Source organism: Manis javanica, chromosome 4, assembly GCF_040802235.1.
Source record: "Manis javanica isolate MJ-LG chromosome 4, MJ_LKY, whole genome shotgun sequence".
Classification (NCBI taxonomy): domain Eukaryota; kingdom Metazoa; phylum Chordata; class Mammalia; order Pholidota; family Manidae; genus Manis; species Manis javanica.
The window spans coordinates 151,063,833-151,081,491 of NC_133159.1; the positions used below are offsets into that span (position 1 = coordinate 151,063,833).

At 48.4% G+C, this 17,659-nt stretch overlaps 1 protein-coding gene across 1 annotated transcript; it reads right to left on the reverse strand.

The window, feature by feature from the left end:
* Positions 1–329: 329 nt before the first annotated feature.
* On the reverse strand, positions 330–2,596 carry NOG (noggin). The gene has a single exon (XM_017654997.3). The coding sequence runs from the start codon at positions 1,701–1,703 to the stop codon at positions 1,005–1,007; it is 699 nt and encodes a 232-aa protein (XP_017510486.1). The 5' UTR covers positions 1,704–2,596; the 3' UTR covers positions 330–1,004.
* Positions 2,597–17,659: the final 15,063 nt, after the last annotated feature.

Genomic DNA, 17,659 nt, shown 5'->3' on the forward strand with positions numbered 1-17,659 from the left:
ACCCCCCTCCCCCCCGTCCCTGGGCCCAGCCTGGGGTCAGCTCCAGGGGTCCGGCTGGGTGTTGAGGTCACTACGGGCCCTAGTTTTGGTGACATAGGGAGAAAAAGCTGGGAGACTGGGCGGAGGCCACGTGATGATCAAATGAGGGGTTTGAGAATAACCCTTGTACCCCGCCCCCAAGAAAAACTGAGCGGTCAACCCCATCACCCCAGAAGAGGGGATGAGCCCCTTCTCCCAACAGGCGTAGTAAGCACAGCGGCAGCCCCCCTTCCCGACACCCTCTCCCCCCCATCAATCACTAACACAGAGAATCGCAGTGTAGAGCGCAGTCGATTTTAGTGGTTTTCTTTAATCCTGCTCTGCACTTCTCATTTACTACACGGGATATTATAAAGAATAAATAGCAGATACTCTTAATTTACAATGATTAGTCATTCCATTTGTTCTCTATATTTACAATAACTGTAAAATAACATTGAACTCTATAGCTTCTTAGAGGTCCAAGGAAAACCAAAACACTTCCCGAAGAATGGAAAATAGCTTTTTAAAAGTCCTTCTACAAAAGTTCTCCCCTCTCTTTGTACTTTAAGAAAAAATAACTTTTTCCCCCTGCTTCGCCATGCGAAGGGCACTGAAATATAAATAGCAGGTTAACATTATTAGCAACAACCAGAATAAGTCTCTCTTTTCTCTGTTCTTTTTTTTTCCTTTTGCTTATTCTTTTTTTAAAAATACAGTAGAAGCCGGTAACTTTTAACGTATAATACTGACCTTTTAATAAGTAAATTAAAACTGGGACCGTATATACACACACATATACATTCCTACACAGTTAAACAGTGCATTACATGAACCAGAAAGCTAGGTCTCTGTAGCCAAAAAAATAAAAAATTAAAGTTCATTGAATCCCCTCGTGAGAGGGCGGTGGAACTGGTTGCAGAAGGTTCGGGGGGCGTCGGTAGGGATCCATCAAGTGTCCGGGTGCGGGCAGGGGGCCCCGAGTTCTAGCAAGAGCACTTGCACTCGGAAATGATGGGGTACTGGATGGGAATCCAGCCGCAGCGCTGGCCCCCGCGCCGCTGACAGCGCCACCGCAGCACCGTGAGATGCACGGACTTGGACGGCTTGCACACCATGCCCTCGGGCACGGAGCACGAGCGCTTACTGAAGCAGCTGCCCACCTTCACGTAGCGCGGCCAAAAGCGGCTGCCCAGGTCGTTCCACGCGTACAGCACCGGGCAGAAGGTCTGCGACCACAGCCACATCTGTAACTTCCTCCGTAGCTTCTTGCTCAGGCGTTGCTTCTTGCCGGGCGCCAAGCCCTCAGAGAACTCCAGCCCTTTGATCTCGCTCGGCATGGCCCCCGACGGCCGCTGCCGCAGCAGCTGGTCCAACTCGGCCAGGTCCTCGGCGCCCCCGGCCGCCCCCCCGCCTCCGCCGGGCCGGTCCTCGGGGGGCGAGGTGGCCATGAAGCCCGGGTCGTAGTGACCCCCGAGGAGCGAGCGCAGCAGCGTCTCGTTCAGATCCTTCTCCTTGGGGTCAAAGATAGGGTCCGGGTGTTCGATGAGGTCCACCAGGGGCAGGTTGTCGCTGGGAGCCGGGCGGATGTGGAGATAGTGCTGGCCGCCGGCTGGTGCCGCCCGCAGCCCCAGGACCACCACCAGGGCGTAGAGGGTGACCCCCAGGCTGGGGCAGCGCTCCATGCCTCCGGCGCGCGCCCGGGGCTTCTGCTTCGTCCCGCGTCCCCGGAGGAGAGCACGCCGAGCCCGCGGCGCCGCCGCGCTCCCCCGTCTCTCCGGAGGTGGCTCACCCGAGGCTGGGCAGGCGCAGGGCCGGCAGCATGAGTCGCCGGGAGAGCCCTTCGCGCAGCGCCGGCTCCCACCGGGGCGGAAAAAAGGCACGCAAGTTGGCGGCAACTCCTCTCCTGGGTCTATTCGAGAAGGCGGCCTCGGTGGGGCATCCGAAATTACTCCAGGACGACCGCGGGCGCGGGGGGCGCCGGCTCCTCGCTGCCTTCCCGGCCCGGCGGCGGCGGCGCAGGGCGCGTGGACGAGCCGCTCTCCCCTCCTCCTCCTCCTGCTGCTCCTCGTCCTGCCGCTCTGTGCAGCGCCGCTGGCCGAGCCGGTCTTAGGGGCACTTCCCTCCGCCTGCTCGCGGCTCCGCGGCCGGCTCTGCCCGGCGGACTCCAGCGGCGGCGGCGGCGGCGGCGGCGGCGGCGTCCGCGCACGTTGGCACCGGTTTGTCTGTCTCGCAGGGTCCAAGCCTTTAAATTTCCTGCACTTTCAGCTCCATCACCATGGAAACCACTGACTCTCTCGGCGTTGCCCCCTCCCTCTTCTTCCCCCCAAACAACAACCCCACCCCCCACCTCTCCACCCCCGAGGAGCTGGAGCGGCACAGGCTCCCGGGGAAGCCTCTTGCGCTCGCCGCGGAGGAGGCGGTGGCGGCTTCGGCAGCGCCCAGGGCTGTGCCCCGCCGGACCCAGATGCCCCGGGAAGCCGACAGTCCGGCTGCCCGCCGGAGCTCACAGGCGGCGGCGGCGGCGGCGGCGGCGGCAGCAGCGGTGGCGGCGGCGGCGGCGGCGGCGGTGGCGCTTGGCAGGTCTCCGCGCAATTTTCTCTCTCCCCCACCACCCACCCCCCTTCTCCTCCTCCTGCAAAATGCACCGCCCCCCTCCTTTCTCCTGGAGCAATGCAACTGGGGCTCTAGGCGCCCCGCCAGAGCCAGTCCTGGGGAGAGCTCGCGGCGGCGCTGAAGCTGGGCTGGAGGGTGCAGGGCGGTTGGTGGGGTGCTCGAGGAGGGTAGGGTGGTTTCTCAGTAGCTGGGTGCTTTGCACTGGGTAGGGAGCAGCAGGGAGGTGCTGGGGCCTCGGTTCTCGGTGCAGTTCGCTCAAGGAATTGCTCCATGTGCATGGAGCTTTTTGGCTGGGCGCGACTCGTCTTCCTCTCTCCCGGTCTTGGTCTAAGTCCCCTCCCCCTCCTCAGCACACACACACACACACACACACACACACACACACACACACACACACACACACCCCACACCACACACACACACCACACACACACACACACCTCACTCACTCACTCACTCACTCACTCACTCACTCACTCACTCACTCACTCACTCACTCACTCACTCACTCTGCGCCGGAGGAGTCCGAAAGCTGCAGTGTTGCGCAGCGTGATGTAATTCCCAGGAAGCACTCCTGCCAGCCTGTTACCCGGGCCTACGAGGGGGGTCCGCTCCTCACCCTCTTCCTTGGCTGGGTTCTGCACCCTGAGTGGAGGAGCTGCAGGGGCTCGTCCGGCTCGCCTGCGGCTCTCCTAGCCTGGTAGGGCTCCGCGCGGCCGCAACTCAGCTCCCTGGGGGCAGCGCGCCCTCTGCTGGCCTTCGGTGACTCTTGCACGTGACGCCGGCGGGGCGGCCCTGCGAGGTGGGTTTGTCTGCTGTCCACTCTGCCCGGCTCAGTTTCTGCTTCTGTGACGGTGATAATATGTGTGTATGTGTAAGTGTGTGTGTGTGTGTTTGCGTGTGCGCTCGTGGTAACGGGGCCTTTCTAGTTCCAGCTGTTCTCTCAAAGTTGTCCAGCCCTTGAGTGTAAACAAACTTATTGATTTTCCTCTTTAATCCCTCAAACCTCACAAGACTAGTACTATACCTTATGCTTCTGCGAAATTGGCCTCAGAGGGGAGAAGTGGGGCCTAGAATCTCAAAAAATAAACTGGCAGTAGGAGGTCCTGTGTCCTGGCTGGGGTCCACCTTGATATCAACTATGTTAATCTCGGATAAGTCATTGTAATCCCTGACTTTCCACACTGGTGACACAACTACATCACGGTTCCTGTCCTACCTTTCTGTTATTCTAAATAAACCTGCATGATGCTTTGTCTTCCAGAAGCAGTTTCTCTGTGATGGGAGATGGATACTGAAATGACACTTCCAGTGAATTTTCCCTTGGATGAGGAACTGAATCTAGACTTCAAAACTTGGTTTCCTTTGTGGTGGATGTGATTGGAGTCTGGAAAAAGGTGGAGAAGAGAGACTTGGAATGGATGACTCAAGTATTCACCAGAATTCCATGGAGTGGAGTTGGGAGGTCTCATTGGGACAGCCTAAATCACTCTACTTTCTTTCCCCAAAGATCTAGTTTTTCCTTTCCACCTGTGCTGCCATCCTCACCTGCCAAGTTTATCATCTAAGGACACAGCACAGTTTTTATGCAAAACCTCAGCTGTTGGTAGGGATGGCCAGTTTCAGCGGAAAACATTTTCTTGAACTTGCAAATCTTGGCAATATCTAGATTAGACCATCAAGGTACTGCTTAAAAGGAGGTCTTGCTTTAATGAATACTGGAGATAAGAGCGACTCACTGGTTGTTTGAATTGAGTTGATTCTGAAATAATGTGATTTAGAACCTGGCACATAGTAGGCTCTTAAACAATATTCCTTTCTTTCTGATGTGGTTTATGAAGGCTTGGCACTAGTTTGTTTTCTTAGAAATGTTCCAAGCAACTTTGTTACTGCTAGTTAGTAACTGCTAGTAAATTAGCTAGTTAAATAGTTTTTCAGTAAAGAATTCAAAGGCTAAATTCTAACTCTGCCTTCCTGAGATGGTAGGTTCCAATTAGTGACATTTTATTTTGGTCTTCTCTGTTTCATCAATCTCCTCTCCTTCAGATCATCTATTTTTGTTTGAAAACCAACCCAGATCCTTTGGTCCTTTATTTAGGTTGGGAAGATTTTACTAAAGAGCAAGAAGTTCTCTCAGGAATGAAAAACAAACCATGTTAGACAATAGATTGGGTGACTTGTTTATTATAGAGTGTCCACTGGTGAAGATCATGGGGAAAACACAAAGGAGAAGGAACTCATAGTTGCTGGCCACCCTCCCAGACTTCAGCAGTCCAGTTCAGGGGGAATATGACAAGCATGTGAAGAAAACACTAACAGGGTATGGGGGGAAAAATCTATATATTCCCATAAGAGTGTAGAAAAGTGTTTCACAACTTTTAAAACCCATGCCCACTTTTGATAAATATTACATTTTCATGCTATCCTTTGAATGTTACTTGAAATTTCATAATACATTATGATTACCAAAAAATCCAAAACAATTGTAAGTGATACTGTTTTTAAACCACATCCCCTCTTTACTGTGGAGTTCAGAAATGCCCCACTTGGGAGGCATGAAATCCCCCAGTTCGTGCCACACTGGGGTAGCCCATGCATGTAGGTACTGAGTGAAGCTGGAGATGCTGTTATTAAGCAGTACAAACACCTTAACGGTAGAGGTGAGTTTTAGCTCTGCTTGATGGAGAGAGATACTCATCTGGATAGGGAGAGAAAGAGATTTGAGACATACAATGTGAGTATGCATGAAGAGGGGAAGGACACTGCTAGTCTCAGGACAGATAGAAGATCTAGGACATGGGGAGTGGAGGAGGAAACCTCATAAACAGAAATTCAAAGACAACCTCTGGACCATGCGGATCTCAGTTGGAATTCTGACCCTATTTCTCACCTGCTGCTGCTACCTTCTTAACATAAGGCACCTTAGTTCCAAACTTCCTTTCCCCATCTGTAAATTGGGGATAAGACATACCTCTCAAAACCTTGCTATAAAGAAGAGGTAAAGAATGTCTTGCTTAGCAAAGCACCTCGGGCAGAGTATATGGTGGGCAATTATCTTTCAAAAAATGTTAGCTCTTTGGGGAACCCTACTGCCCTCAATTGGCCAACAAGCTCAGGTTTGAGCTAGAGAGTCTTGAAGGGGTTGGAGATGCTGTTGAAATCTACTCCAGTGACTCTGGGCCTGCTTTTTGTCCACTCAGCATGTGCAGCTGAGCTATTCTTGGTGGCTGCTGGTCTACAGGAGTTTGGGGAAGGATGACTGGAATTTCTTGGGGACTCAACAGCCGACCCATTTCAATGCTTCTATAGTTCTATTGAAGAAGGAAGGAGCTTGACAAGCAGGACAAAGAAGGTTGCATTTTTTCCAAAGGAAGCTGTGGGGTGGGAGATGGGCAGAGGGAAGGATGGCTAGCAGCTCAGCTTTCTGATCAGGCCCTCACTGTGGGGGATGTTTGGACCTAGTGGGGTTTGGCTGGTTGGGCCTCAGCTGTACAAGTGGGAATAGGCTAGTGAAGATGAGCGTAGGTCTGTTTTTGGTTGGCCACATCCTGTAATTTCTGTCCCCGTAAAGCGCTGAAGCAAGGAAAACTGAAGCACTCTTCTGAACTGCTTTGGCAATTCCAGGTCAAGGTAGAGGCCCCTGAGGATGCTTTCAATGCATCTTCTCTTATTTTCAACTGATTCTAAGAATAATTCAGCAATCTTCTGTTTCTTTGGCCCTGGAAAAGTAGGCCTGAGGCAGCTGTGGGAGATAAGCAAACAAGGCAGGGCTTGAAGTCAGAAAACCTGCAATCTGCCCACTTGGTGACTTTGGGCCAGTCACTTTACCTCTTTGCCAAGTGGGGACACCGAGATGCCAGGGGACCATAAGACACCATAAAGGAAAAGACAAGAAAGCTGCCATCTTTCAGGCCTAGCAAAATCCTAGGCATATGCAAATCATTACCTTCTGATGCTGACCGTCTCTAAGGCCTCATAAATGTTGCATTGGATGGGCTTTTCCTTATTCAGAACCAAAATGGCATTTCTGGACTTGACCCAACTTAGCAGAGTGAGGAAAAGTCAGCCACAAGGCTTGTTACTTGTCACTTTTTTCCAGACAGTGGCAAGAATGTGAGGCTGGAGATAGCTTCCAAGGCCAGAGGGTGGTAGACTCCCCATAGCCTAACAGGGGCCAGGCAGTTCAGACTCACAGCCAGGGTGGGGGCCAGTTCAGCTTCCCAAGACATTCTAATTTTTGCGTGTCCTGTTGGTGATGGGATTCTGGTTACAACAGTGAAGTTCTAAGTAGCATAAGATGGGGGTGGAGTGGGATGGGTAGAGGGGGAGAACAGGAGGGGAGATAGGAGGAAAGAGGGGGGAAAGGAGAGGAACATAACTCCAGGTCGTGGGCTGGGGAGGGAACATGAGTAAGTAAATGTGAAATGCATTTCCAGGAACAGAGAGACACAGCTAAGGCCAAAGGAGGAAGGGCACTTTGGTGAGCTTGTTCCAGCGCCGACAGTCCCTTCCCTGTCTGGCTCCTGCTCTGCCTGCAGCCCCCTCCCAGCTGGCTCCACACTGGGGAAGGGGAGACGACTCTGGAGCCCAGTGGCTCATTCATCTCCTGATAAACTGTTTATCTGAGTTTTAACGAGGGCGCCTCTCTTCCAGCCCTGCAGACAGAAGCCTCCTCGTGTTTAGCCTGCCCTGATGTGGGGGGCCCGGGAGCGGGTGGCGGTGACGCCGGCAGGCCCATCTTCTGCCTTTTCCTCGTGTGTACACGCTGCCTCTGTGCTCTCCAGGCTTCGTGTTGTGCTTCCTCTGTTGGAGTCTGGGACTAGGATAGACTTAAGGTTTTCCTCTGGGAAGGAAATCTTTTCAGTCCTCTAGCCACTGTCTACACACACACACACGCGCGCGCGCATACACACACACACACACACACACACACACACACACACACACACTATCGTCCCTCTATTTCTCATTAAATTTAAAAATCAAACAAAACTTGGTTCTGAGTTGTGAACTTTTACCATATGTGACCCAGTATTTCAGAAGGGAAATGAATGGAATGCGGCAGCCACAGCATTGCTAGCCTGGGAGATTCTCCAAAATGATGGATGGGGTTGTTCTGTGAAAAGACAACTGTCACCAATTTATAGACATGTAAACTCTAAATGCTCTGGGACTTGCTTCCCACATCTCACCTCATTCCCCTATGGACTTAGACAGGTGCACACCTGTACAGATAGCCATGCATTTGTACCAGCATAACTTCCCCACATGCCAACACTTATAGGAATAGCAAATACAGACACACCAGGGAGCTCACCCATGTGCACACATACTACACATGCTCCTTACACCCTCCTCTGCCCCTCCCATTGCCACCTGGGCTGTACAGGTTTTTGGAGACAGTCCCCTCAACTACCTGCCAGGAGGAATGTGCCTGCAGCCTCCACACTCCCACCAAACACACAGGCACCCATCTCAACCTAGGCTCACATTTCCCCCCACATCCTCTCATCCTGTTGCCTGAGATAGATGTTTAGTTAGATAATATGGTCTAGTCTCCCTTATCTCTCAAAGACTCAAAATAGCAAGGAGACAGGAGCTCAGTGGAGTGGAAAATAAAGTGAAAAACCAACCCCTTTCAGGTAGGCTGAGGGAGTCACAGGTTCCAGGTACTGAAGCCACCTAAGGCAACATTCTCCCATCTCTGCAATGTTTTCTTAGCCTTAAACTCTGTCTCCTCACCATCCAACTAGCTGTGCAGGCTTGGGAATGGGTTACTGTGACCACCTACTATCATTCATCAGTCTTATACATCCAAGTAGTCAGCAGAAATGTACTCCTATTACAGATACTCTGCTTGCCAAGGTATAGGCACAGTCCTTTTTCTGAAGGAGCTCAAAGACCACTGGGGCAAAAAGGAAAAATAAGCCAAAGATTACTATTCAGGATGTCAATTGCCATGAGGCAGCATAGGAATGCTGGGGGAGGTGTCCACAAAGGATCCCCAGGAAATTCGATGTCCAAGTTGGGTTCTGAAAGACCAGTAGGAGGTCACAGGCTAGAGAGGTAAGGAGGGGACACTGTCTATACCCCATGTTGGGCTGTGGAGGGGGCAGACAACATAATCCAAATCCTGCAGACAAGTTGGCAGTGCTAAGTGTTGGGGCTTTTGATTTAGAGGCTGGAAGACCTGAGGCTGTGTATGGTGGGCCATCGAGGGTCTCAAGCAGTTTGAAGTCCAATCTGAATTTAGACTTGAGTTTAGAAATCCTTAAAAGAAACCTTGGAAACGGTAGTAATATGGAAAGTGTAGATCCTAAACATTTTAAGACAGCCCCTATTAAAAACAAGAACAAAATTTGATTCTGATTGAAATCTAGGCTCTTCAGACCTAGAACCCTTGTTTTCAATCTCTATGTGGGGGTTGTCATTTTTTACTTTACGTTGTCTTTATGTAAATCTTTAAAAAAGAGCACACTCAAGGAAAAATCACTAAGAGATTAAAATCAGTGAATTTAGAGGAAATAACTCTCCCCAAAGTAACATAAGAAACATAGAAAAGCTGGAAACTGTATTTAAAGTTACACATGTTGAAGAGTGTTTTGAAGCCAGACCAGGCTTCAGGGCAGGCCCGCTCATATTCTTAGATGATCTTTGTTTTAGGTTTAGTTAAATGGTTTAGTGCTCATGTAAGATGGTGAAGTGAGGGAGAAGCCCATTTGAGGAGCTTTTTGGGTGCAGGGTGTGTGTGTGTGTGCACGCAAAGAAGTATGTGACACACAATGTTGCATGACCCTCTAATCTTCCATCTTGGGCATCTGCAGAGAAACCAGATTTCTTTAAAAATAAAGTTATATCCACATCAAAATTCACCACTGGGCTGAGCAACGAAACAAAAACTAAAATGGACTCAAACCCAATCTTATGCTTGATCAAAATTCTACAGTTTGAAATGAGTTTGGGGTGCAGACTAGGTGCTGCAAGTAAGCCACCTAGTGGGCGGAGTTTCCGCATGAGTACAAAGGGGGTTTTCTATCCTAGTGGCCAGTCTTAGAAACAAGAATACAAGTTTAATACATGCTGTGGATTTGACCACCTGCCTTTACAAACATTATCTTATCTTCATCATACAGGAGCTTCTGTAGTAAGGACAATAATCTCCCCAATTTATAGATACGGAAGTTGAGGCCCAGAGATGGGAAGGAGTTTCCCAGAAACGCATTCTTTAACTCAAGGATCAGCTATGGAGGCAGGGAGAGGCTTCCTAGCTCACAGCTGTGGCACCGGGTGGGTTTCTAAGGCACCGATCTTAGTTGATCTATTACTGTCCTCTTGGTCTGAATCCATATGTGACTTGCTTCAGAGGCCATCTGCAACAGTGGGCTCAGGAGGTTCACTTTGGGCAGTGACTTTTGGCAACCAGGTCCAGTCTGGGCGAGGGCTCGCTCCATCTCCCCTCCCCCACCTGCCACGGCCCCACCTTCCATAATGGAGCGTGACTGTAGTAAAACCAGGCTTTTGATCAAGCTTCTTTACATAACTTTCAAGACAAACAATGTCTCTGAAACCCCCAACTGCTTTTATTTTTCTTATATCTAAGGTTTCAGCTTAGTGTCTTTCCCCAGTTTTATTAAAAAATGCCCTCAATTGAGAAAAAAAAAATGGCATTTCATTATTGTAATTCACAAAATATATCAATAGAAAATGAAAAAGAGGCTTCAAAGTTGTATAAATAATATCCTTAAATTTCTAAAAGGGGTTCCTATCTTCCTTCTAACCCATCGGGTATCCTCCACCTCCCACAACAATTTTCTTTGATATAGTAAATTTAAGATTATAAGTAAATGTATTAATTAAAAGATAAATCAAATGCAAATTAAAATAATAGAGGGGCTAGTTCTTCACCAGCACGGGTGGTAGTATGCTCATGTTTCAACACAGGATTTTTCTAAGGTATGATTCATCATTTATAAGATTTTTAGAAGAAATCGGTTTTGTAAGTTATTTATATGTATATAAATTAAATCCCCCCCCCCCACCGCCACCCTTTGTACAGAGAATGGATAAGGTGAGAGCCGTGGCGCCCCTTCGTCTCTTCCTCACAAAATAAGTCCAGTGTACTACAGTTTCGGTTACTTTGCTCACACAAAGGCTTAACCACGTTAACTAGTTAATGCAAAGCTTGATTAAACTCGCAAAGATAATCTCACAAATGCTGGGAGAAGGGCCCTTGAAGTGCCTGGAGGTGGCAGAGAGCAGGCCGGCCTGTAATGAGGCAAGATTGTGGTTCCAATCTCATTTTCACTTTGCATTGTTTCAAAGTGAATTACTGCAGCGGTTCAGTGAAATACATTGAGAAAAATGCAAAACTTCCTCCCTCACCTCGAGAATTTGAGTCACTCCAGATGAGCCTTTAAATGTAGTAAGAGGCATCATAATGATCATGCCACGGGGTAAGACAATCCTGGCAGATCACGTTTTATGGAGCTCTGCTTTTCTTTCGAAGGCCTTGCCCAGGAGGATGTAGGCAGCTACATTTGAGACTAAATGTTTATGGCTTAGGATTCTCAACAGCATGAACATTTACTTTTGAGGTAGTCCTGTTGTCCGTGCATGATTTTAATATGCTTCTTCAATATTCTGACAGCCAGGCAAGCCTGGCAACACCTGTCCTCTCTTAAAGACGGCAAAGTTGGGATTGGTTTGTGGGGGTTTGGTGAGGCCTGAGAGCTGTCCCTGCTAGTAGCTCTTCATTCCATAGCTACTGGGGTCCTAGCGGAGGCCCTCACCTCTCACCAAAGTTGCTCTACATTTGCCACTGAGAAGTAGGGCTTGCCGGTAGTACCTGCCTGCCTCAGGCAAGATAGCTTCCTGCTGAAGTGCCCAGAAGTGTTCCTCTCATTTTTCCCAAAGTCATAGTATTCCTGATGGAGAAGCAGGCTATGAAAAACTCACATATAGAAGGGAATTATTTGCAATTGTTCAAAAACCCCTAAGAAGTCTCCTGGTTCCTCTTAAGATTAAGTTAGGATGTTGGATGCCTTTTCAAGTTTGACCACAATCTATCTTCCCCTTATCACCTCTTTTTACTTTTTTGCTGTTCACCTTTAGCTTGTCTAGAACTCTTTGGAGTTCTCTGCACATAGTCTGCTCTTCTTCATTGTTATATGCTCTGTCTACTCACACTGTCCCTTTTGCAAAACCATTTACAGCCTTCTAGATTCTGCTTAAACATTGCCTCCTCCGTTCTTGATTCCCTGTGGGTGGAATTAGTTGCTCTGTCCCCTAGTTTCTTGATGACCAGATTACATTCTAGGTATTGTCTGTCTTGACCACTAGACAGTAAGCTCTTTGTGGGAATTCTATATATTCCTAGCACTTAGTGTTGTGTTTGGAACTTAGAAAGTACCTAGTGAATGAATGAATCCTGGTATTTGTTTAATTGTTTTCGGGGACTAATGGATGCTTTTGGGGACCAATGGATGCATAATGAATGCTGGTAGTGGAGGGAAGGAAACCCTGGTGGTGAAAACTATGCTCTTTTCTTAATTGGTGCAGCAAATCCAGATAGTAATAGCTTATAATGTTTGATCTTTTCTTAGAAATCAGGTCTCTCAAAGGTATTTGGAAAATAAAAACACCAATTTGGCCAAAAATAGATGTTTTACTAGTTATCTGGCACATGTCAATGACTTGGCTGTTCTGAACTGGCGATGGCCTGGTTGTTGTGCCGGGAATGACAGCATAGAATAGCTAAAAGGACTCAGCAGCCTGAATCTGCACAGTTTAGCAGCTCTTTACCTTGAGGTCCGCCGACTGTGGCAGCAGAGGCAAGCTGGGGCAGGGGAAGGGGTCTACTGGTTGGCTCTGTCCTGGGGGGCTGTAGCTTGAGGTGGGGGTGGAGAGTAGTTGAATGATCCCCTCCCGTTGTGGGGGACACACCTGCTGTGACATGTCAGAGCCTGGACCCTTGGAAAGGAAGAATGGGGAAATCTGCCACCTGCATCTCTGAAACCCAGAACCCAGTCCTTGTGGGAACTGTTTGCTTTCCCTCCCACCCTACTGCTCCCCATCCCTGCTGTCTTCTTGGAGAGGTGGATTCAGAAGCCATTTCCAAAAGGGCAGAAGAGCACTAATCTCTTTGAAGACTAGGCTCCCCTTGGTGTCTGATTCCTCTTTGCATAGCCAAAGAGACTTGCGCTCGATCTGGCACCGTCAGCACTCGTTGGCGGTGATCGGATCAATGGCTAGGTTCGCTGTCAACACCAACTAGGTGCAATTCCCCTGACAGCCTTTGGGTACCCTATGCTGTCATTCCGTAGGCACAACTGTCCAGATAACCAGGTCAAAGGTGCCTCTCCGGGTATTCTTTCCCCCAACCCGAATGACGCAGCCCAATGCAGAGCTGCTCAGGGGCAGCTCTGCATCCTGTGGGTTCTGTCCACCTGGCACCAGGGCAGCGCTTTGAAGAAGAAATGGATTAAGGTATTGGATTACAGTTTCTGTAGCCAGGCTCATGGCCTGAGCTGAATGTCCTCCCCCAAGTAGGGTGACTTGGCAGAACAGTTCAGGCCTCCCATTCCTAACTTTCCTCAGGCCTGCCTTGCCCTCTGGGTGGAGGGCAGGAAGGTCCAAGGGGTACCCTCAGTCCCCATGACTGGAGTCAACATTTTAGTAAAGGAGCCACATTTTTTATCTTATACATCTGCACATGTTCTGTTCTACTGTGCAACAACATGAAGATGGGGCAAGCAGAGGCAGTGGGTGCCGTGAGTAACAGCTGGGGAGAGGAAACAGCTCAACAGGAAAATTGGTATTAACCTCTTTGTTCTCTTCCTCCTCCTCCTTACCAATTACTGAGTTCTTGCTATGTGCCTGGTACAGGGCATTGTATTTGTTATCCATTTAGTTCTCAAAACATCTCAGTTTCTAAGCAAGGACACTAAAACTAAGGGAGGTCAAATGACTTGACCAAGGTCAGCCAAATAGAAAGTGGTCTAGCTGTGGCTTAGTTCTCTGCCTAGTCCCAAAGCTTGTGGTCTATTCTTATGGCCTCTTTATTTCATCTGGATTTCTGCTTCCTTATACAACTAACAAATATGGAAGGTGGTGGTGGGGGGGGAAGCAGTGGGGAGAGACACAAAGGTGGAATCCAAGGTGACTCACAAAATAATAGTATAAATTATTAATGGATGCAAATACATATGACAAAGCTTATAATAAATGGGAATTATACACACCAACCGGGGAAGGGTGGTTACCTCTGGGGAGAGAGAGGGGGTGAAGTACTTGGTGGATATTTATGTGTATTTATAACGTTTCTTTTAAAAAGAAGAGAGCAATCAAAGCAAACACAAATAAAAATCTTTGGTGTCCAAAACCACAATGAGATGTCACATCATACCCATTAGGTTATTCAAAAAAATAAAAAAGAAAGAAAGAAAGAAAGAAAGGAAAATAACAAGTGTTGACGAGAATGTGGAGAAATCGGAACCCTGTGCTCCTTGTGGGAATATAAAATGATGCAGCAGTTGTGGAAAACAATATGGCAATTCCTTAAAAATTTGAATATAGAATTACCATATGATCCATCAATTCCATATATTCTGGATATATACTCCAAAGAACTGAAAGCAGGGACTTGAGCAGATATTTGTACATCCATGTTCATAGCAGCATTACTCACAAGAGCTCGAAGGTGTAAATGATCCAAGTGTTTGACAAGATGAATGGGTAAGCAAAATGTGGTAGATACTCAATGGAATATTACTCAACCTTAAAAAAGGAAGGAAATATGGACACATGCTAAACCATAGATGGACCTTGAGGGCATTATGTTAAGTGAAATAAGCCAATCACAAAAGGACAAATTCTATATAATTCCACTTATATGAGGTGTTTAGTGTGATCAAATTCATGGAGTCAGAGAGTAGATCAGTGGTTGTGAAACTCTGGGGGGAGCTGGGAATGGGGAGTTAGTGTTTAGCATATAAAGAGTTCCACTTTGTTAAGATGAAAAAAATTCTGGAGATGGATGATGGTGATGGTGGCACAGCAGTGGGAATGTACTCAGTGCCACCAAACTGCGCAGTTACAGATCTCTAAAGTGCTGATTTTTACATTATGTGTATTTTACCAAAGAAACAAACAAACAAAAATCCCCCCCCACCCCAAATCACCAACTGCCAGGGAGGGAAGAATAGGATAGCTTTATAAACACTCTCCCTGTGTGCCATCTTACCTTGGCTTGGTGTCCGTTAGGGGACCTCAGACACAGTGAAGGGACAAAGCGCCCTTCCCCAGATAGCGGCTTTTTTGATTCAGGTGGGACAGCAGCTCTGTGCAAAGCACCGTTTCTCCATCCCCTCCCTGTTATTAGCCTGTTATTTAGCACTGGATGCTTTCAGGCTCAGAGGAAGTTCATCTGAAAATAAAAGCAGCCCTTCAAGGGTCTGTAATGAATTGAAAGACTCTCCTTCCTGGTCATCTTTGAGGCTGAAGCGTGACTGCAGCCAAGCCCCCGGAGTATAGTAAGAGCCCTGTCAGCCAAGGCAAACCTGCTGGGCCTCAGAATCCCAAATTAGCACCTGGCCCTTCCAGAGGGAACTTCGGTTGAAGTTTAAGTGAAACCTTGACAGTCCTGCTGACTTGAGGGGAGGCCTGAGGCCGCTCTTATAGGATGCTCTTTCTTCAGAGGAATGCCGTGGTGTGTACAGTGTGGTGTCTGCAGTCAGTTTCTACAACTGCAATTAGGGCCTTTCAATGGAGGTGTCAGCCACATTTAAAGTCTGAACGGTCTCACCCATGAAATTCATAATGGGATAAAAGTTCCATTCCCGGACTGACAACTTCAAATGGAATTTGGTGTAATCTTTTATTTATTTACAGGGTTGTGGGAGTGGGGGATGGGGTTATGAAAATCCCACCTCCACGGGCACTCCACCCCACCCCCACAGGCTTCCAAGGGTAAAAACGAGGGCTGGGATTATATCTGGAGGGAAGCAAGGCTATATTTAAATATTGTTTGGAAAGTGTGGCTCCATGTTTGAGGCCATCCAGAGTGACAGCCTCGTCCAGTCTGGCCTGGGACATTCCAAAGAATCATATTGAGACCTCTGCTGATTGGTTCCAGTTTATCAGTTCCAGTTCTCCTGAACCAGGACCAGGTCTGAATGCTCCCGATGCCCTCGGAGGGAGCAACGCCCTGGATTTACTCCAGGAGCCAAAGAAGCCTTCCATACTTTGCCTGGTTTTCACTTGATGACGACGGCTGTTTAATTAATTCTGGAATGCACCTTCTCTTTAACCTAAGCTTACGCAAGTCATTATTCCATTAACCGCCTCTTCTGGTAGATCTTCAGTTCATCCTATTTACACAAAAGCAGAGGCTTTTTGCGGTATTAAGTGAGCAGGGAGAGCCAGGGGTGGAGGCAGTGGGCGGATTTATTTGTAATTACAGTAGGGTTCTCGCTCCCATCCCACCCCACCGTTCTGCCCATTCACAGGCTCCGGCCAGGGCTGGCGCCAAGATCTCCAAGTTGCCCTGTGTTTATGTCATTGAGACGAGGACAATATTTCAGTGTGGAGCCAAGCCACAGGGATCCACTCTATAAAACCCTCACTAAAAATAGACGCTCCAGCCCCTGCCCAGCCCCCTCCCCGCCTCCGCGACTCCCCTACGCCTGCCCCCAGCGCTTGCAGCACCCAGCTTTAATTCGCAGGGAGACAGGCGTGCCAAATCGCCGGAGCTCTGCAGCTCCGGGGGCCAGGCAGCTCCTTTCTTCCAGAGGAGTTTTAACGCAGAATAAAAGGTGTCAATTAGCAACCTTTAGAGCTGACAGGGCAATTAAAGCTAAATTGCAAGACAGAGGGAGAACTAGAAGGAGACAGAGAGAGGAAAGGAGAGAGATTTAAAATGTATTTTTGGTGACAGCTGCATTTTTTAGGAGGGTGAGCCTCTCGAACTACAACTGGCTGTTTGGATATATTTTCATTTGTGAAGTGGTATTTTCAGTGAACACTGATGCTCCCAGTTTATTGCACTTTTCATGTTAGATCTAAGCTGCTTGGGAAAATGAAAACAAACACAGAGCAAAAAGATCTTGTCTTTGCAAACTCCCCCAACGTGGTCCCAGTGCACCCCTTTCTTTACAGGGTAAGTTAGAGGCAACAGGAAATTGTGAGGGTAGCTGGACAGGTGGGTGGGGGCACCTGTGCTGGATCGGGTTTAGGGGCTCCCAGAGCTTAGAACTGGTGGCTTGGTCATAGCACCTCTCCACAATTTCTTTTGTCAGCTCTGTTTTTCTAGTCCAAGACCCCAAGGTTAATAACATACTGAGAAAGAAAGTCTTTTTTTGGTCTTCTCCCAAGATACTTTCCTTCACAGCCAAGCTTTGGTTTGGGCTTTGGGAGGGCCTAAGCCTGTCTTATGCAGATGGAAATTTGTAACAAGGGTGATACTGATTTTGGTTCACTGTTGCAACACACCAGTTCTGGGGAATGGATTCAGGAGGTGCTGTGCAGAGGGGGTGTGGTGGGGGCCCAAGAGAGAAATACAACGTAATCAGAGAAGTCAGCCTGGGAAAGCTGGAGGCTCCATCTATACCTTCACAGGCATCCTGCCCTCTCTCGGCCCCCAGCCCTGGGAGGAAACAGCACTACAGTTCCTGAGAGGTTGTTCTCAAAGTCACCCTTGCTTTGCTGTACCTCACATTTCAGCCTCCCATCCTATCCCAACAATCCTTTTCTTCCTGCCCTCCGTCACTCATTAGGAAGAACAAGGATTTCTAAAACACCTACGCTGCTCCTGGCATTGCGGTAAGGGCTTCCCACATCCCGAATGTGCAGTGGAGACTATTATTGTGCTTATTTTATGTAAGAGGAAACTGAGGCTGAGAGTCAGTAACTTGTTCAAGGTTACCCAGTTGGCAAGTGGTGAGGTTGGGATTGGAACCAGATCTAAATCTAAAGACTGTGCTCTTAGTCCTTATGATATACAACTCCTGAATGGGCTTGCACGAATCTT